The sequence below is a fragment of the Lissotriton helveticus genome, chromosome 10, assembly GCF_964261635.1.
Source record: "Lissotriton helveticus chromosome 10, aLisHel1.1, whole genome shotgun sequence".
Taxonomy (NCBI): Eukaryota; Metazoa; Chordata; class Amphibia; order Caudata; family Salamandridae; genus Lissotriton; species Lissotriton helveticus.
In genome coordinates this window covers 696,452,287-696,474,322 of record NC_136071.1, presented here as the reverse complement: position 1 = coordinate 696,474,322, position 22,036 = coordinate 696,452,287, and the positions used below count along the sequence as shown (strand labels likewise).

Genomic DNA, 22,036 nt, shown 5'->3' with positions numbered 1-22,036 from the left:
AGCTCAAACTTTCCTAATGCGAGACCTTATGCATTGCAAATGCTTGTTGAGTAGTGACACCTGATGAGAGTATATCTTCCTCTGTAGGACAGCTGCACAAAGATTAAATTTTTACTTTTGAAAAAAATAAATCTTCATTCTTTTCTAGTTCAGTAGTTGACTATAAAATGTATGGTTTGGCTATATTCAGCCGTACCATCTTTCACAGAGCCACCCTGTGTTACATATCGACTTCCTTCACACGGTTGCGTGGTGAGGGGCCGATATCACACAGCCTGCAGAGAGCAGCTTTCCAGTTAATTATTTGGAGGCTCTACGTAACCAACGTTCATTCCAGGGTGTGAAACCTCCCCAGGCCATTGGCGTCAGCATCACAGCGTCTTTTTGTGTCTATAGGGGAGGCGGGTTGAGGCAAAGTGCTTCAGGCTGTGCTTGACACAAAGGAAACACAAAGAGATGATGGACGGAGCGCTGACACTTTTCAGACACTCACCCCCAGTCACATATCTGGGTTGAATCCATCATCATTCTTTAGCTCACTTCACCACCTCAGTTCAGACCCAGGGGGCTAGCTTGAATCCAATGGCAAAGTGAGCAAGGGACCCACGTCTGGGCATGGCTTGCCAATTTAGGGCGAACAAAGCAAACACAAAGAGATGATGGACGGAGCGCTGACACTTTTCAGACACTCACCCCCAGTCACAGGTCTGGGTTGAATCCATCATCATTCTTTAGCTCACTTCACCACCTCAGTTCAGATCCAGGACCCAAAGCCATGCCGTTCCCAAATCTCCACCCTCTCTTCACACACTGAAATTATTTTTGAGGTTTGCAGGTGTATATATTGCTTTTTCAAGTTTGTGTTTGTTTGTAGGAAGTCGGTTGTATGATCTGCAATTTAAAAAAAAAGAAAAAAGATTTCATTTTAGAATCTGTTGTCATAAACCCTTGCCACAAAATGTGTGTATGCCTTGCGACTTCCTTCAGACACATCAAAGTTGGTTTCAGTTTACCCATTTCTCTTTAGTTGCCCCTAGGCCAACTTACATTTCTTGATTTAACGTGATTCATACAAACCAGAAAAGTCTTGATTAGCATATACGAAATTGACCTTTGAAACCACAACATGCAATTCTCTTGGAGCTGCACAACGAGGCAGCTCTATTGGGACTTATGTATTTAAGAATATGCTAAATCAAAATAGAATACTTGATAACAAGTATAGTTGAAACTGTAAGACTTCGTTCAGACTGCAGCATGAAACCAGATTGGACCATAATTAACTTAATTAATCAAAGACCGGAGGAAACGTTGTGGACTTTGAATACTGAATGAAATGTAAGGTTTATTTTGAAGTGTTTGTTTTTCAGAAAATGTGAATGAAACTGTAGACGCTTCCACTCCCTTGAAGTGGCGTCTTCAGTTTCAGTTGAGCACTTAATACAACTGTAAATCTTGGCTAATCAAGGAAAGTATCTCCACCTCTCCCACCCTGCTATTTACAGTTCTTGTATGAGGCACACCTTAACACTAAAGCTGACAAAATGTGCATTTCATAAGCACGCCCAGTACATTGGTTTCTGTCTTTCTCTATATGAGATTCCGGTGAAAAGCTTAAGATCGAATACTATATATAACCTTGCGATCTTCAGGCAAGTTCTAAAAACATTCTCCATCTACGGTGATAAACACATTTTTAAAATTTTTGTTTCTAGTTCTGTATTCCTGTAGGTTGGAGGACAAAGGGTTTATTGACTTGTTGACACTTTTATTTAAAATCCATTAAGTGCGAGATGAGTAATCGACAACATAATACATTTTGGATTTACTAAGCATTCCCTGCCACTAAACCTCCAGTCCATGCGAATTAGCGTTGAAATCACCTGCCTTTGGTCCATCGCTTCTCTCAGAAAACCAGTTTTGCAGCGTGAATCTTTCTGGATTCACTATGCTGTGCATTATTCCGCGGTCTTGTGGTTGGGTCCGGATTCGTAGTCTTTTCTTTGTTTTTTTTTTTTTTTTCTCTTTGCCCAGGTGGGCGTCGGCGTCACACCCCCTTTGGGTGTATTTCCGGTGACGTCGGCATGCTTCCTGCGGAAGCTCCCACTCTTGGGCGCCATCTTCAGATTCTTTTTTTCCGCGGTCGGGTCTGGATCGTTCCCGTTTGGGCTCCAGACATTTTTGGAGAAAGAAGAAAGAAAATACAGAAAAGACGAGGAGAAGTCATCTGAAGACTCCAGGGGACTTCACCGACGAAAGACAAGCAAAGATAAGGCGTTTTCCATCCAGATCTTCGACGACCGTCGACGAACACGCGACCAGAGAGGCCCTGGACGCTCGAGGATGGACAACACGCCGTTCAAGTTCTGCCGTAACTGCCACCACAAGTACGCGCAGAAGGACCAGCACCCGGTATGCAACCTTTGCCTACCGGTGGACCACGAAAGCGGAGACTGCAACGCCTGTTCCGCCTTCACCCCGAAGACCCTTCGTGTGAGAGAGAGGCAGAGGGTAGCACACGCCGCCCTGCAGGGGAAGGCCCCGACCCCGTCGCTCTACGAGCTGGGGATGTCCTCCGAGGAAGAAGACAACGCTGCCGCCGAAGACGACAGCTACACGGTCGTAGAGACCGATTACACGAAGACTTCTGACAAGGTAGGAGACTCTTCGGCCCCCAAGAACCCGAGAGACTCTGAGTCTCGAAAAATCGAGGGCAAGACCCCGAAAGCGCCGACGCCAAAAAAGGCGGCGTCCGCGACTACTCCCAGGCCCAGCGGATCCTCAGAGAAGGAGTCCCCGGCGCCGAGAGCTGCTGATCAGCAGAAGACGTCGAAAATCGTCCCCGAAAAGGATCGATCGACGAGGGAGAAAGACCCGAAACTGTCGACGACGACCAGAGACCCGATATCCGGTTCGACGTCGAAAACTTCGACTCCGAGAGGCACGGCGACGAGCCATCCGTCGAAGAGAGCGGCGGAACCATCCGACGCGGAACACGCGGCCGAGATGGAAAAGAAAAGAAGGCGCCTCGAGGCAGAAATGGAGAACTTCATGCAGCGGAAAAAAGATTTCGACGCAAGGATGAAGGCCTTCACGATCCCTCACAAGACCAAGCCACCAGTGCTGGAGGCGGTCGAGGAGGAAGAAGAAGAGGTCGCCGAAGTCACCGAGCAAGACCAGGACGTCGAGGTGTTCGACGACCAGGAGGAGTAAGAGAATCCCCACGAGAGCTACAGCTATGGGGAGGAAGATGAGGGCAGGACAGACACAGAGTCGGCGCCCTATGACCTTCAGGAGGTAGATTACATCGATGTCGACACCGACAGCCCGGAGGAGGTGGTCGACACCTACCCCTCGAGGCCCTCGCCGCCGGACGACATCGGGGCCTACAACGCGGTGATACAATCTGCCGCAGCAGCTTTCAAGCTCAAGCTCGACGAAGAGAAGCAGAAAGCAGACTTCCTTCTGGAAACATTGCTCCCAACACAAACGAGGAGCCAGTTCCTCCCGATGCTCGAGAGCGTCTTGGCTCAGGGGAAGGAAGCTTTCAGGGAGCCCGCAACATGCAAGGCAGTAACTCCCAGAACTGAGAAGAAGTACAAGCATGCCGCAAAGGACCCGGCCTACATTCAGGGCACGGTCTCCGCAGACTCCATTATCACGGCCACAGCAAGGAGGAGGGCTAACGTACCCACTACCTCGGGCCCGCCACCGGATAAAGAGAGCAAAAGGATGGATCTGGTGGGCAGAAGGATCGAACGGAATGCCGCGACCCACTGGCGCATGGCTAATTCCAACGCCCTGGTAAACAGACACATGTACCAAATCATGGAGGGACTGGGGCAGTTGGTGAAGGACTTGCCCCAGGATGCCAAGCAGAAAGCCGAAAAGCTAATTGAAGAGGGGAAGAATGCTGCAAATTCTTGCCTTAAGACGGCCCTGGATGGGGCAGACACCGCCAGCAGGCTCATGATGATGGGCGTCACGGAAAGGAGACACGCCTGGCTCAGGATATCCGGTTTCAAACCGGAGGTGCAACACAGCATCCTGAACACACCATTCAACGGCAGTACGCTTTTCGGACAAACAGTTGATGAGCAACTCAGCCAACTTAAGAAGGATAACGAAACAGCAAGATCCATGGGAGCATTGCAGTTCAGAGGGAACAAGAGGGGCACCCCGTCACGGAGGCCCGGCGGAAGAGGCGGAAACCAGCCAGGTACATCACACCAGGCTTTCCAGCAAACGCACCAGGCAGACTCGCAGGGTCAGCAGGGCCATCAGAAACAGCCCTGGCAGTACCAACAAAGAGGCCAGTCCTTTCGAGGGAGAAATGGACGGGGACAAAATAGAAGAGGGGGCCAGCAGCCCACCTCCAAGTGACTTCAAAAAAATCCGTGTGCCCACCCACAAAAAAGATCCCAGGGGGCAGCACGTACAGATGGGTCAAGACAAACTAGACACCTACGACCACAGGACACCAGTGGGAGGAAGATTAAGATTCCACCTCCAGGAGTGGAGAGGAATCACATCAGACAAATGGATCCTCAACATTATCCAATTCGGATACTGCATAGAGTTGGAGGCGAGGCCAACAAACAGAAAACCAAGAAGAAAGCCGCTAGCAAGCAAGCAGCTGCAGTGCCTTCAGGAAGAAGAAAAAGAACTCCTGCAGAAGCAGGCCATAGAAAGGGTACCCTTCAAGGAAAGAAACACAGGAGTATACTCAACATACTTCCTGGTACCAAAAGTAGACGAGACAATGAGGCCCATTCTCGATTTACGGTTCGTGAACAAATTCATAAGAACGCAAAAATTCAAAATGACCTCCCTGCAAGAGGTGCTCCCACAGTTGCAGACCGGGGACTTCATGGTCACTATAGACCTCAAAGACGCATACCTGCACATCCCAATGAACAGGAAGCACAAGCACATGCTCAGGTTCACCGTCGGAGAAAGCCACTACCAGTTCACGACACTGGCCTTCGGTCTAAAATCGGCACCAAGAGTTTTCACAAAGTGCCTCGCAGCAGTCGCAGCGCACCTAAGAAGGCAGGGAATACATGTATACCCTTACCTGGACGACTGGCTGGTGAAAGCAAACTCATACCAGAAATGCAAGCTGCACGCACATACAGTGACCAGCACGCTCATAAACCTGGGGTTCTCCATCCATTGGAAGAAATCATCAATGGAGCCGGAACAAGTGAAGATCTTCCTGGGAGCACAGATCAACACCTTACAGGGCAAGGTGTTCCCCAGCGAGAAGAGGGCGAGGGCGCTGGTGAAGGAAACTCGCCTCTACCGGAAGGGACAAGCTCGGACAGTGAGGACGGCGAGCAAGATCATGGGGATGATGGCATCATGCATCCACCTGGTACCGAATGTACGACTCCACATGAGACCCATTCAAGAATGGCTACAGGAGCAATGGTCACAAGCTACAGGCAGTTGGGAGGATCTAGTGGTTGTAACGCACGCAGTGCAGAAGGAGATGACATGGTGGACCATGGAGAACATAGCAAGGGGAAAGCCTCTAACGCCCCCAACGCCAACAGTGACCATCACCACAGACGCATCCCTGAAGGGATGGGGCGCTCACATGGAGGAGCTCAAGGTGAGGGGACTGTGGACACCGACGGATGCCACAAAGCACATCAATTACTTAGAATTGAAGACAATCTTCCTTGCACTGAAGGCCTTTCAAACAAGACTGTACAAGCACAGGGTATTGATACAAACAGACAACACCACTGCGATGTTCTACATCAACAAGCAGGGGGGCACACAGTCCGCACCGCTTTCAACGCTGGCGCAGGAGATATGGAGATGGGCCATCCCTCTCAAGATAGACCTGCTAGCCATACACCTACCAGGGAAGGACAACATACAAGCCGATTGGCTCAGCAGGCAGACATCGGCATCCCACGAGTGGGAGCTCAATGCTCAGGAGACAAGATACCTGTTCGACAGGTGGGGGACACCATCGGTGGACCTGTTTGCCACACGCCAGAATGCAAAATGCCAAAACTTCGCATCCAGGCAGCCCGAGGAGGGGACACTGGGGAATGCCCTATGGATAGATTGGTCAAGGACATTTGCCTACGCCTTTCCCCCGATACCACTGATGCACAGAGTACTGAGCAAGTGCAGAGCGAGCAACATGACACTGATACTGGTCGCACCGCAGTGGGCGAGGCAGACCTGGTACTCGCAGATCATGGAGATGACACAGTGTGCACCCCACAGATTCAGCAGGAGGAAAGATCTACTGTCCATGCAGAACGGAGAGGTACTGCATCCAGAGCCAGAGAGCATGAGCCTAGTAGCGTGGCTCCTGAGGACATAGAGTTCGCACATTTGAGACTACCAGAAAGCACCCTGAGGGTACTTCGGGAGGCACGAAGGCCCAGCACTCGAAAGTGCTACGTTGCGAAATGGAAAAGATTCACAATATGGTGCAGACAGGAAAGACTCCACAATAAGATGAAGAGGGACTCCACAGTGCTAAGGTACCTGACGCACTTACTGGAGAAGAACCTTAGCTCATCCTCGTTAAGAGTTCACTTGGCAGCGATAGTAGCCTACACAAGGGGAGAAACGTGCAGGAGCTTCTTCACATCACAGGTGGTGAAGAGATTCCTAGAAGGAGCGAAAAGGATCGCACCACCCAAGCGGGTGCCGCCACCTGCATGGAACTTGAACACAGTCCTAACGGAACTCATGAAAGAGCCCTTTGAACCACTTCACAAGGCCTCCCTAAAGATGCTAACTATGAAAACAGCCTTCCTGGTTGCGATAACGTCCTTACGCAGAGTAAGCGAGCTTCAAGCGCTGACGCTACAAGAACCATACATACAAATACACAACGATAGAGTTGTGATGAGGACTGACCCACACTTCATGCCGAAGGTGGTATCCAATTTTCACATGAACCAGTCTATACAGATACCGAGTTTTTTCCAAAAACCCACAACCAGCGCAGAGAGAGCTCTGCACACCCTGGACGCCAGAAGGGCAGTCATGCACTACATTGAAAGGACAAAGGGGCACAGGAAAACGAAACAGTTTTTTGTGTCCTTCGCAAACAGCTTCATGGGCAAAGCAGTAACCAAAAGGACCATTGCACGATGGATCGCACAAACAATCCAACTCTGCCACAAACGGGCAGGACAGGAACTGGCTGAGGGGACACGTGCCCACTCCACCAGGAAGAAGGGCGCTACAATAGCCTTCCTGGCTAACACACCCATAGAGGACATATGCCTGGCGGCAACATGGGCTTCGGTGCACACGTTCACGAAGCACTACTGTGTGGACATACAAATGAACAAGGAAGCTCAAGTGGGACAGAAGGTGCTACAGCACATATTCAACACCCAACGCTCATCTTCCACCCAGCCGCCACAGAGATGAGAAACCGCTACAAAATCTATGCACAGCATAGTGAATCCAGAAAGATTCACGCTGCAAAACGAATAGTTTTCTTACCTGTCGGTGTAGTTTTGCAGCTTGAAGATCTTTCTGGATTCACTAGCGAACCCACCCACCTCCGCCAGAAAGATGAGGCTGGAGAGAGAAGAGGTGGTTAACTAAAGAATAGACTTTGAAAATACAAAGCGGTAAATACAAACTAAGAAGAACATTGCCATTACTTCGGAAACGAAAGAAACACGGAAAAAAAGAACCCGAAGATGGCGCCCAAGAGTGGGAGCTTCCGCAGGAAGCATGCCGACGTCACCGGAAATACACCCAAAGGGGGTGTGACGCCGACGCCCACCTGGGCAAAGAGAAAAAAAAAAAAAAAACAAAGAAAAGACTACGAATCCGGACCCAACCACAAGACCGCGGAATAATGCACAGCATAGTGAATCCAGAAAGATCTTCAAGCTGCAAAACTACACCGACAGGTAAGAAAACTATTCGATAATGCTAGTCTGCTTTATCCACTGGTCCATTCCTTGGGTCTTTGTCGTTTCGTTACCTAATGAAAGAAATAATACTGTGTGTAGCACCGTGATAAGCATTAATCACCACAAACACCAATTGCAGTTAATTAAGATTACGTTTTTGCAAACGATATGTCTGCAGCTGCATCACAGAAAGACTTTACATAACCTCTTTGGTATATAGGGTGGTACGAAGAGTTTGAGTTTGTCCTAGATTTTTAGCCTCGCCTCTAAAGCCTCCGCTTCACCATGAGATTTAATCCCAGATAGGTATTTATTTTTCTATTTTTAAATAATTTACTTGAGACTGAGCTGTGGAAAACTCATTTTTAGGGCGTGTTATTTCAGCACTTTATGCTCTAGCCGTTTAACTATGACGAAGACCCGGTTGTTCTCAAGGTTCACTTGTTTCTAGGATTGTTTCCTATTTCAACTATCTAAAGGTGAACTCAATATTTTTTCAACAGTCCCATGATTCAAGAACTGAGGAAAGCCTAAAAATGCGCACACGTGAACAGAAATGCATGAAAGATGTATTTTCGTTTTGTCAGCTGAAGGGCGCTTTCCTGGGGTTCTCTCCTAGATTATTTTCACATGGAAGAATTTCGTGGAAACACAAGGTTCCCGATCTTCTGTTACTCATTTGATACCCGTCCAGTTTTGGAATGCATTTTATTGCAATGGGTCTTTACAAGAAACCATCCATGTATAATGCACTAGATCGAAGACTGCATAAAAGTTACCAGTGGTGTAAACCTGTAGTGCCAGTTCTAGATCAGATGTCTAAATGGTTGATTTCATTCTGTTTCATCTCCATCCTCTGACAGTTTCTCAAGTTTTGGATTTGTTACTGCATTTTTTAATGAAATGAGAAACCAGAGTATTGCAGCTCAATAAAGTGAGAACTGTACCTTTTCCTCACGTTTCAGGCAACTGAAATCCGTATTTTGCTCCTTTTCTTAGCTGGATTATTGCTCTTACCTTGTATCCCAATTCTAGATTATTTTCTGCTCCTCTAGCCACTTATTCCATTTACATTGCACTGCTCATATTTCTACTCTTTTTGCCCCTTTGCTTGTTTGCTTTCATGCTTTTCTTTCGGTTCTTCTGTGCCAAGTAAAACTGTATTCACAAACTTGCCTCTTCTTGTATATCTTCACATATGGCAGTCTACGGCTTTGCTTCTAACCTATTTACACCCTCACATCTTCATTTATCTACCTTTGTCATCCTGGTGCCTGGTTTCATGTTTCACCTCTATGCTTTCATTCATCCCTTCCCTTCTAAAACATAAGTTCTTGCTCGCTTGTCAAACTCTACAATTTCGCTTTTGAGTGTTTCTTATATATTAATTTGTACTATTTTAATTCGGTGTATAAAGCTTTTGCGAATGCACTCAAGAAATCCAATAAGTTTAAATGAAGTTTAATAACTCCTTCATAACGTGGATGTCTTATCCATACATACAGTATAGCCACTCATTGGTTGTAACGATGGTGGGTAATTGCATTTCGCAACCTTGCTACATATTTGCGCTCTTGCAATTTTGGCACCAGCCACATACATCCCGTTGATTGTTTTGGAAATGGAGAAAGTGGAGGTCCAAGTCTACAGCAGTGATTGACTTTCCCTCTTCTTAATTAGTAATGCTAGTTTTTACCTCGATAACTTGTACACTAACCATAACCTCATGGCTGTAAAATTCCAAAAATAGAAATGCGATCAGTACTTAATCATGCGAGGGAGTGGATGGTATGTTTTTTTGGGCTTTTTCCAAGTACCTATTTAGCAGTGGCTGCTCCGTCACCTCCATATAATTCATATGGAATTATGAGTGTGTCCTTTATCTGTATAATAAATTGGTAAATGATCAAGGATGCCGATTTTGAATCTTAAGCTTGGGTATCATATAGCATCCATTTATATGAAGGATTTTCTCAAGTTTTTAAGAAGAAATATTTTTTTCTCTGTAAATGTATCTAAATATTTGAATTTTCACTTAGCCCAAAACTGTCTGTACTTTTTCTGTTAGTTTTCGCCTGAGGACCGCAACGCAATCTGGGCTTTGATTACATTTTATGGAGGCAATTGTCAGTTGAGTCTCAACAAGAAGTGCACTCATCTTATTGTTCCTGAACCAAAAGGGGTATGTTAATTGCGTTGTTTTTATACAGTAAAAGCTTTAGCTAGGAGATCTAATGTTGCTCTTAGAAATTTTACAATGACATTATACGTACTGCTTACACAAGTGTTGAGAGACGCCTTTTTGCAGACCTCTTTTAATACAAGTGTTATCCTCTAGGAGTTTAGTTACCTACACTTAGAAATGTGTTATCCTCTAGGAGTTTTAGTTACGTTCCAACACTTAGAAATGAAAGTAACAGGAGCCAGAGGGTGTACAAATTAGCCCAAGTTACTCCACATAATCACTCCTGTTCTCCTAATTATATATTAAACGTCTTTATATACCTCCTTAACCCTTCCTGCTCTCTTGAATGAACTGATAGGATTCAACTATTGACTGTTGGGTGCTGGATATTTGGCTGAGGAGGGGGTCAGCTGGCCTTGCACTGCACATGGGCTTCCTGTGTGCTTTGGCATAGCGTTCTAATCACTCCCTGTACTGAGAACTGACCAATGCCCTTAAAAAGGTGGGAGAGAAGACTGGTCTTTTTCACTATGAGAACCAGAGCCACAGTAGTGAGTAAGCTGTCCTTCTCCATCGTGGGGTATGTATTGGTGGTCTTAAACACTGAATAGTCCTACCCATGTACAGGTCCCTGAAGTATTGTACTGAGACATTTTTTTAAAAACGTGCAAAATATAGAAAAGTCACCTTGTTTAATACCATGCAGTTAAGTCTTTGTCGTTTAGATGGCATGGTAATGAGAGACCTTGCTATTTGTACCAGTTTCATGGATCTTAGAAGCGGGGACCCTAATTCCCCTTCTGTGCACTGAATGTGGCGGGTGCTTAGTCATCCATTCTGTAGTTACCTAAAGCTTCACCTGACCTTATTTTTAAATTCAGGTCCAGCGTCTCTGTCCATGTAATAGCACTGTGGATGTGCTGTGGTTTTAATGTCCGGTGCCCTGTCAGGTTGGATTGTAATTGTATTTTTTTCTGTTTCCAGGAAAAATATATATGTGCTTCAGAAAGGGAGAGTATTAAAACGGTGACTCAAGAATGGATATTGGATTCCATATCGGATAAAGCAAGAAAAGATGAAGCTTCTTATCACCCCCGTCTCATCATTTATGAAGATGATGAGGAGGAGGAAGAAGAGGAAGATGATGAAGTGGATAATGAAGATCAATATTCTGAAAATGACGCGAGTGGTGATGAAAAATATTCCTCTAGATCAAGTCCATTCTCTTCTCGAGAAGGCTCCCCTGTGGGTGACCAGGACTCGTCACCAAAACGCGATAGTGCTGAGAAAACAAAAGGAGAATTAATGTTTGACGATTCTTCAGACTCTTCCCCTGAAAAGCAGGAGAGAAACTTGAATTGGACCCCAGCTGAAATTCCTCAAACTGCCCCAGCCAAGCGCCGGCTGCCCCAGGGCAAGGACTCCGGACTAATTAACTTGTGCGCCAATGTTCCACCAGTGCCCGGCAATATTTTACCTCCAGAAGTTCGAGGTAATTTGGCGCCTTCGGGGCAAAATGCCCAAAATACTGAGCATCCGGAAATGCCAGCCTGGAGCCCAGCAGCAAGGACGCTTCGGAACATTACAAATAGTGCTGATATTCAGCAGATAAATCGCCCATCAAATGTGGCTCATGTAAGTCCGCTCTATACCTTCCAGCACCGTGGCATGTTTTCAGTGAGTGTTTCATAATTTTTGATGTTAGGGATTTTTTCTTGCATTCAACTTCAGGTAGGAATATGCACGTGTAAATGTTGCAGTGTTTAGCATACATTTCATTTGACTATTTTATTTGCATAGTTTCGCCCCCTTTTTTTGCACTGCACGGAGTGTATGGAGCTACTGATGTTAGGGTTCACAGCATATTTCTTTGTTTATTTCACAAACTGAAATTTGTTTGAGTAGATGGCTGAAATATTAGGCAATATGTAGAAACACTTCAACATCTTGCTCGACTCTTCCACTGAATTTAATTATTTTAGAACTAGTTTGATAAATCAAGAATGCAAACCAGCTGAGCCAAACAGGTCCCTATGACAAACCTGATTGAAGTATGGAATGAACATCAAAATATTGAAATATGCTCTTCACCCAGATTGGCTTAGGGACCTTTGCAGCTACTTTACGTTCATGGTGCATTCAGGGATAACCTTCAAAGTGTTCACATCTGCCCAACAAGTTCATCAATTCTGGCTATATACTTAAAGTGCAGTTTGTGGATACAAAAAGCACTAAACTTACAAAAAAAGTGCACTTTGTGAATCGGGCCTAAGTGTTTGGACCAGCTTAGAAGGAAGGTTTTTGCCTCAGAGAGCCTTGGCTTAAGTCCACAAACCTAGTCTGTTTCCTCGCAAGATATTCCCATGCTCAGTGAGAAATTGCAATACTGCTGGTGCCACGCTTACTAGAGTCCACGCATAATCTTTTATGGATTTATGTCATGATGGGATGGACGCTGTAAAATAACTAATGTAAACTGAGCTTATTGTGGTTGATTTTGACCCAACCCTTGAGGTCTTCCTTGGTTTTCAAGCTCCCTTCATGAATAAGAACAAGGTTTATTTCTAGGAATGTCCAAGTACAGTTGCTGGACATGCCTTATGATGGTTATCACCTTTTCAGCAACAACGTTTAAAAGCTTATGATTTATTGGAGTGTGTAAAACGGAGTAAGTCTGCAGTTGAAGCTCGTGGCCTCTCCTCTCTGACTAGAGTCCCCTCATAAACAGTGCTGCAGTTTCCATGGTTGTACCCTTCATTTCAAACACCAGCAGGTGCAAGCCAGTTTACGACAACAACAGCAGCAGTATCCACTGTACTCCAGGACAAAGGCTGGCAACCAACCCCCCCCCCCATTTCTTACATTCCTACAAATAACACTCATTGAACTTTGTCCTGCACCATGAAACGCATGCAGTGCCACCACATTAGAGTCAGATCTTTGAGAGGAAGGCGGCAGGAGCAGACCGTTAGGCTTAAACTGTGAAGTAGACTCTTGTGCACGTCAATGCAAGCACTGGCATGATCGGGGCAGGACAAACCCAAACAGCCAAACAGCTTCAGGTGAGAGACTAATACTTTACTTTGACTAGCCTGTTACCACCATTGGCTGGCACAGAGACTCCAGCTATTGGTTGTAACAGGATGGTCAAAGAAAGCCCGTGGTTGAAAGATGGGAAGCCAAAGCTCTCTCATCGTATATTGTTTGCCACAGATCTGTTTGTCAGCTATTCTGTTAAAACCCAATCCTTAAAATAAAATAAATAAAATAAAGAATGAGTCCTGAGATTGATTCTGGATCTCAGATTTCTCAACAAATTCTTGTAGGAAAACTGATTATTATTTGGAGTGGACAAGTATCCATCTTAAAGAAGAAGGCCATCACCTGAAAGATAGCACACAAGATAAATAAACTAAACCTGTGCTCAAACCCTAGTAATGTGACACAGAGCAGCCAGGCGTAAATCACAAGAAATGTGTAAAGTTTTTAAGCTGTGCATACGTACACTGTAGAAAGTCACAAAAACACATTACTAATAATAATCTTTATTTGGATATAAAGTATCCTTAAAAGAGCACCTCGGAGATTCCTACAGCAATACACATTATTGAGAAAGAAAGAGGGAACTCAACATAAAAACAATCATTAGGTAAGAATCTTCCAAATTACATTAGGGGGCTTCAATAGCATATGGGTGATTAAAAAACATAATGTGCAAAACAGCAAAGTCAACACGGCGTTAAAACACAAGAGGTTTGTGGTACTAACAATTAGCAATGTTGAGCTAGTAGATGCAATCTGGTGTTCAACAAATAGCAGCAGGTTATGATGAGGTGTGGTCAGATGAAAACAGTTTTGGCAGCATAAAATAAAGTGCAATTTAGTATAGACTATTACTTAAAAGAAGAAGGCATTGGCGAGCCCTTCTGGTTACTGAGTAAAATTACGGTATGCATGACGTATAAAAGTTGTAAGGCCTATATTTAAAGCTGTATTTTCAGAGGTCAGAGCTGCGATAATTGCCTGTCTGCAGGTCTGAATTCCCAACCTATTCCACTCAGTTTTCAGTTTACGTCTGCGCTGTGACATAAGAGCGGGGCAAAGACAGCCCACGTGCTCCAAGGTTTCAGCCGTCTTGCCACACCCTCTGCATAATAAATCCTCTGACGTACGACGCCAAGAGGGCAAATCTTTCAGAAATTGCCAGTCACCCAGTCTGACAGCCATGAAGCTGAGTTTTAAGTACAAGGAGTAAGTGCAGGACAGATAGGAAGCGGGAGATATCCGCACGTAAGAATTCATTATTGCCCATGCGTGTCTGCGTTTAGCGAAATGAGCTTTATCAATTATTAGGGACTTCATTCTGATACATTTCTTAATGCTGGTTTTAAATACTGTCTTGCTGGGATTGAGGACCCATAGGTCGCCCGCAGACATTTGCTGGATGGAATCCTTAAAAAAACGTCCGTAAGAGCCACCTGGGTTTTTCTGGGAGATATCTAACCAAACTAATGACTCCAATGAACCCGTGTCTGCTTGTCTAAGTTTGTGGCACAGATTTAAATACGTGCCGGTGTTAGAAATTTCATAATTTAATACGCCCAATTCTTGTCTGCTCTGGGCGGCAGAGGCAGTGTTAAGCAGGTGGAGGACTTTTTTTGTAAATTTTGGTCACATGTTGGTTTAAGTTGGTACTTAGTTTACCCCTAAAAATCTCGATGCCATACGACAGAGTCGGCCCGATATTTGCTCTCATAACTTCCAATAGTGGTGATAAACTTGGGCCAGACAGATTTTTGGAAAGCTTAGAGAGGGTCACTTGAAGATTCATGGCTTTTACTGAAATTTCATTGCGCTGTTTGGCAAAGTTACCCCTGGAGTCAAAGTTGACCCCTAAGTATTTATATGTATTTCCAGTTGACAGGCTCCTGTTGTTATACAGCCAACCACCACCGAGGTTACGTTTTCCTCCGAAGGTAACCACTTGGGTTTTCTTTAATTTAACTTCTATTCGTGGTGATATAGCTTTGTAGTTTATTTAAAAGCCTTTGCAGCCCTACCCGTGTGAGACTGAAAAGGACCAAGTCGTCGGCGTATAAAAGGTTACTTATTGGCAAACCTCCCATCTTGGGTGGGTGGCTATTTGTTTCTTCTAGGGTGGCTGGCAAGTCTGCTATAAACAGGTTAAAAAGAAGTGGGGCCAGCACACATCCCTGTTTGACACCTCTAGTTGTCATGATTTTCCGAGAGAGATGTGTGCCGGACCCCAACTTCACTTGAACCCATGTGCCTGAGTGCAATTGGATAATCGCCTCCAGGAGTTTTGCTGGGATCCCCCTTTTTGTTTTCAGCTTTTCCCATAGAGCAGCCCTGGGGACCCGATCGAAGGCAGCTTTAAAATCTACAAAGCAACAAAAACAGCCCTGAATGTAGTAAGTGCTTTGTCAACAATTATAGACAATGTCAGTAAGTTGGTCAAAGTGCCGGAATTAGCGGTGAAGCCGGTTTGGTTCATTGGGATCAGGTTATTCTGCTCAGCCCATGTTCTCCGCTCCTCCAATAGAATACCTGCATAGTGCTTAGCCTCGATGTCTAAAAGGGCAAGTAATCTATAATTGTTTGGAGAGGCATGAGAACCTGACTTGTAGATCGGATGGATTATTGCACCTCGCCAAGAGTCCGGTATGGTTGAGCTTCTTAATGCAAAATTAAAAAGGTTAGTTAGGTATCCCGACCAAAGGACTATATTTGATTTGAACAAGTTCTGTGGTAGACCATTTGGACCCGGAGCTCCGTCTGTTCTTGCTTTTAATAATACTTTGGTGACCATTTCTTGGGTGGTCTGCAGATCTTCACTTCGAGGGTCTAAACATCCAGTGAGCCTGCTCCAGCTCTTACTCTGGCTTATTTTCGTCGGGTTAGTAGCACATGTGTCTATAGGTGCTGTTCCCTCGGAGGACCTAAAGTGGTCAGTCAGGAAGGCGGACCAGTCAGGTTCTGCAATATTTGCCGACCCAAAGCTGGATGGGCTAGAGTTATGACGATGGATTAAGGCCCAGAATTTTCTTGAGTTGCGGTTTTTGCTCTCCCATAGTAGTTTGCACCAGAATTGGCCTAGGTGAAGTCGTTTATCTTTTTGTAGAGCCTGCCTAAATGATTTTTGGGCAGTTTTGTACACATTCAGGAGCTCGTTATTTCCTGGGGATATCTTGAAGGTCCGCAAGGCATTGTTTCTGGATTTCTTCAGTACCCTTGTTTGGCTTGAGATTGAAAACTGGCGACTAGAGGAAGCCTTATGGGAATGCTGTTTAGCTGGGAAGAAACTTATCAATTGGGAACAGAGCATCGACAATGGGAGAGGCCACCAGGTCAGTGCCTCCTGTTATGAAGACCAAACATGCCTTCATAACGTTGGAGCAGATGTCTTCGCTCTATCTTAAACGTTTTAGATTTTCAGTATAAGTTCCTATGCATGTTGTTGAGGCAGATTTATGATGCTCTGGCTGTACGTTGAGGGTAACGACCTGTGGACGGTGGTCGCTTTCCGATCGAGGATGAATACTATAGTTGCCCAAGTGTTGGAACAGGGCTGAATTGCAGGTGGTATAGTCAAGATAGGAATGTTTGCGGCCATTTGTCCAAGACCACTTGGTGGAGTGTCGTTCATAGATCTACCGTTCATTACCAAAAATCCGGCACTGTAAAGTTGCAACAGACCATGCTCTCCCAGACCGCAATAAGCTTGATTTGGTGGTTTGGACTGTGCCTCTACCTCTGTTAATGTAGATGGAAAAAGCCCTTCATAGTCAGCAGAGTTTCCCTGAAAGAGGTTGGTGTTGAAATCTCCGGTGATCATACAGTCTGAATGGGGATGATCCGCAGCCAGGTCACACACGATTTTCATTAAACGTGTTAGATGGTCCTTTTTTGTGCATGTGCTCGGATTAATATAGACATTAAGGAGTAGGAGTGGACGCTGTTTGCTCCATGAACTGATTTTAACTCCGAGTAACCAGTCTTCATCAAAATTCAATAGCACGATCGGGCCTTTTAAGTTATTTGAGACGTAGATCGACAGACCGCCTTTAGGGTGGCCATAAAGACAGTCTCTATTCCAGAATTCAATAAAACCTGTCACTGGACAATTTTGGGTGGCCCATGTTTCCTGAAGGGCTATTAAATCGTGCCCAAATGTAAAGGAGTGCATCTCCAAGTTGGCAATTTTCTGGTGGAGACCACTGATGTTCAATGAACACAGTGTAAAGGAGGACTGCGACTGGGAATTTTGGAGATTTGTGGGAGGAGGTGCTTGGGGTCCTAATTGGACCAGAACCTTGCAATTTGGGTCTGCAGAAAAGGCTTCGCATGGGCAGTCTGATTTTTTGCGGGACAGGGCAGCCGTAAGCCATCCCCAATCTGGGGTTTTATCAGGGTTAGGGGCTTCAGTCCATACATTTTCAGTCGATTGTGTTGTTCCTAAGGCATTTTTTAAGATTGAGTATGGCCTGTTTTTAACTCCAATCCTAGGGCATTCAGCTTTTGACTGGATGGCTGGCTGATTTTGTAGCACTGTGGGGTAACCTGAGATGGAATAAGGATAGATTTTAATACCCCATTGCCGAAAAGTATCCTTTTGGTCTAAGAATTCTCATGCCCAAGTAGCGGACCTGAATGACACCAAAGTTACCTCGGAGGGTTGTATGCCTCTTGGTGGAAGGAATTCAATGGACTCAATTTCGTCCGATGTCAAGGCCTCAAAAACTGGGGCACGGTTCACTAATTTATTTATATTTGATCTGTTAAGGGTATCATGCCGACCTTTTGATTTATATTCAGGGGCAAGAAGTATTTTGGAGTACTGTGGATCACTTTTAGCACTCTTGGTGCTTGAGTTTAGGTTAGGCTGAGTTGTTTTATCGATTAAGGAGCCTAAGTCTGATCCCAGTTGAGTTTGGAGAGGATCTCGTAAGAGTTTGGAGAGGATCTCGTAAGCCTTGCTTGGATGTCTTGAGTATTTCTAAGTGGAATTGATATATTTTAAATTACTTTTAAGGGATTGGTTCCAATATTTAATTTTTCAGACTTGGGTGGACTTGAAGGGGAGACTAGTTGGGGTTGGGTTATCGTGACTGTCGTCATCGTTGTGGTTAATTCGTTTTACCCGTGGTTTTTTAGTGCCGGGCTGAGGCTCTAGTGCCGCTATTTCCGCAGGTGAAATATTTCGATCGTGGCTGCACGCAGAAATCTGTTGACTGGCACTTGAAGTTGAGTCTGCCATAAGGGGGCTTTGACAGAGACTTGTTGACATTGGTGGTAGTTGTGAGACGCTTAGGACTTTTTTATTAGCAGCAGTTGAGAACAGTGGGAATAATTTAGGAAGTTCGACTGTTGGATTTAGTCTTAATTTATTTCTTTGTTTGCGCTGACGTTTACGCTCTCTTGCTACAGGGTGGCAAGGGGACAGGGAGTGTTTCGGGGTTGGAGGCTGCAGCAGCGGCTGGATTGACACGGGTCCCCTGCCACGTTATTACCGGTGTTGTGTGTTTGCCCACTTGCTGTCTGAAGGCTTAAGGCCGATGGTGCAATCAATGCCGCTAAGGTTGGAGGACCTTGGGCTTAGTGGGGGTCTTCTTGATGGTTAATCTGTATTGTGGAAGACTTTAGTTCCCCACTCGGCAGAGTCCCAATTGCAGGTGGGATCGAAAAATTGGCCGATTCTAAGTTGAGTGTTGGGGGTTTTTGGGGTAACTGGTCGAGACATTCAGATGGGCTGACTCCCTTCAACAGCTTAACTTTGTTTATGACACTGGTTAAGAAAGCTGGAAGCGAGGATAGAGAGTCAATGATGGGTGAGCAACAACAAACTGACTGTACTAGTTTTGAGGACAATTGCGCTCCTATTAGGTTGTTCAGTTTGTCCAGCTTGTTATCAATATCTGCTGTAAACAGTGCTAAGGTATTCAGTAGATCAACCTGCGTGTCTAATTTGTCAGAGTGTAGTTTAAGGCAGTAACTTGTCGATTGAAAAGTTTGAAGTAATTGAGGCCAGATACTCTATGTTGTGGAGGCATCATGGTGTGGCTCAGTTTTTGATCTAGGATTGGGTGAGTTTTGAGAGTTTTTAAGAAAAAAGGACAAGTCCACTAGCAGTTGATCATTTGGATCAGTTTTTTGTGGGGACTTTGAAGAAACTGTTGCTGCTGTTGGTGGTGAGTGTGGGCATTGTTGGAGATTGGTCGACTCTGGGCTCCCCTCTGGGAGGCTTAAGACCTGTAGTGAGCAAGGATTAAAGATGTTGAAGTTGAGTGCTAAATCTTTTTGTGCATGGATTTGTGGAAAGATTAAGAGAGTGAGGCACAGGGGAAGCCTCCCCGGGCACATGGGAGTTATGAGGTAACGTAATCGAAAAATTCTCTGATTGCAATGATTGCAGTGCTTGGGGACTTAAGTTATGAGTAAGGCTTGCAGGGAATGATTGGCTGGAACAGGCCTCTTGCTTACAGATGTCATGGAAGGGAAGAAGCTGACTTGGTGAAGGTTGATGACTTGGTGAAGGGTTTTGAATGACCCTCACAGAGCACTCCGAAGCGGTGTTCTGATCGTCAGGTACTGACCCAAAAATAGACATCCAGTACTAGAGCATGCTTGTTGGTTGATGTTGGAGACGGTTGGAGCAGATGCGTGCTTGGCTCAGTAGGTTGGTTAAAGTCACAAAACTTAGTTGCCTCAGAGGCTTGAGGGGAAAGAGGGTGCTTAACTCCACCCTGAGCTTTTTTGAAGTAATCCAAAAGAGAGAAAGATTTTGAAGCGTTCAAAGATGATGCATAAGGGAGATGCATATTGCTGTTGTTGTTGTGTTGCCATCCGTTTGGTGGCAGGTTAGGAGCCTTCAATGTGACCGTAGAGGCCAATGGATTTGTGAGGTTGGCTGAGGCGCACTCCACATCTGAGCCAACTGTTTTGATTTCTTTCGTTTCAGTGCGGAAGGTGCTTTTCTTATTTTCCCGGATCTCATCGCTTCTGTTGTTGTGCATGGCTATTCGGGGCCTGTGAATTAAAGGACTAGTACGGGTGGACCCTCTACCAGATGCTCTCTTGTTTGCCAACCGTGCTAGGATGTATTTACAGGGTGCCGGGAGGATCGTGAAGAACCAGTTTGGCTCTGAGTCGGGATTGCTGGTCTTGTCTTATCTTGTCTTATCTTGTCTTATCATGGGCGGCAGGATCAGTTGGCAATGGCTATGTGCATAGGCAACCCCGCTCTCTTGGTCCCTACACGACCCCTCGCCGTTCACTGTTCGCGACCACCTATCCACTGGTCTTAAGGCTGCTCCAGAGGCCTGAGGCCTGTGCTTAGCTCCTAGACCCCTGGCCCCAGATGTAGCGTCCGCAACGAACTGGCCGGCAGCAACCAGGTGAGGTCGCAGCATAGGGGGGGTACTAAATGAGCCGTCATGGGCCAGTTCCCATCTGGGCAGTAGGGCTGGCAGTGATGGCAACGTGCTGGGGGGGTTGGTGGGGGCGGGGGAGCAGAACCAGGGCTGGGCAGGCCTAACTAGCGAGCACCCTAAGGAGCTGACCAGGGGGGGCGGAGGGGGGAGCAGAGCGGGAACCCGATGCAACGGAGACTGAAACTGAGGCTGCGGCCACTGGGCGACACGCTGAATAGCGGCCCGGCAGGAGGTGTTACACCAAGCCGGCGGCAAGGTAAGAGACCAAGCCGGAAGAGAAGCGATTCGGGGACAGGCGGGGGCAGAACTAGACAGGGACCACAATGCGCCCGGTAGAGGAGCGAGGTCTAGCTCAATACCAGCTCCATACTGGTTATTGCTCCGCCAGAAGTCCGTGGTCTTGAGGGCGACTCGGGGCTCACCTTGGCTCAGAGCAGTTGCAACCGGCCCTCAGCTATTCAACACCCACGGTCACTTGGTCGACTTACTTGGTCCCGCCATGACCCCCGCCTTCGCTGCATTAACTGCCTCCTTCCGTCCGTCCCCCTCCGCTGCCTCCACGGCTCACAGCCTGCAACCTCAGCCCCAGCCCGCTACCGCAACCGCTCCACTCGGCTCCGCCCACAAGCCACGTCCTCGTCCCCGTCAGTGCCCGCGTGCACGCTCAGCAATCCTCCGTCCGTGGTTCGCGGCCAAAAACCAGCCACAATCAATTTTAAAATGAAGAGAAAAGTTTTATGAGAAGAGTAAGTAAAAATAGCACAAAAAAAGCACAAAGCTTATGTTGGTCCAGGAAAGCGGTAGACCGGGAACTAGAGAAGATTTGAGGCCCCTGATCGGGTTACCGCTGATTTTGTAGCAACCACTATGGAACTGAAAGCCAGATACAAGTGCCAATGCAGGATGGGTCTCAGTCATTTTTTGGGAGGTGCTGGAATTCAATCCGATGCCATGGAACTGGCACTCTAATACATTTTGCTTCAGACCACCGTGCAGCTCTTGCGGAAAAGTTTTCAGAAGTTTCCAAACTTTATTCTGGTGCCCAAACAACCACATAAGTACACTTCTAAGGCCTCAGGTCATGGCACTTGAGAGGCCCGTGGCATTAGGCTGCCACTGGTCAGCTGGGCATTTCCCAGAAAAGCAACTTTATAGCTTGTGCCCCTGTGGCCACACAGGAGGTCAGCCAACTGACCATTGAAGTCCAATTCTGTGTCCTGTGTACACAAGGGAGCAGGGCTACTCTCTGGTCTCAGTCAGTAGGCCTAGTCCTGCTTCTAACTTCTGTTGGTCCAGTAAGTTTTCTGAGGAGGGTTCCCGGGGATACCATATTTACGCCTGGCACCAGCTGTTGGGTAGGGGTAAGTCCTGGGCACTCCCTAATCAGTGTGGGCAAATGTTCCCAGGGGCAGCCCTAGTCACTCTTTTTACAGTAGATCCCGTTTGCCTTTACTGAACATAATACCACAGTGCTCCTCACTATTAAA

General features: G+C 46.2%; 1 protein-coding gene across 2 annotated transcripts in view; it reads left to right on the top strand.

Moving 5' to 3' along the window:
• The window catches only part of PAXIP1 (PAX interacting protein 1), a 179,008-nt gene that overhangs the window by 52,708 nt on the left and 104,264 nt on the right, over positions 1–22,036 (top strand). For both annotated transcript variants that reach the window (XM_078663248.1, XM_078663249.1), the window contains exons 5-6: positions 9,982–10,095; positions 11,083–11,733. In XM_078663248.1, the coding sequence (XP_078519374.1) occupies positions 9,982–10,095; positions 11,083–11,733 (765 nt within the window). The remainder of the gene's footprint in view (positions 1–9,981; positions 10,096–11,082; positions 11,734–22,036) is intronic.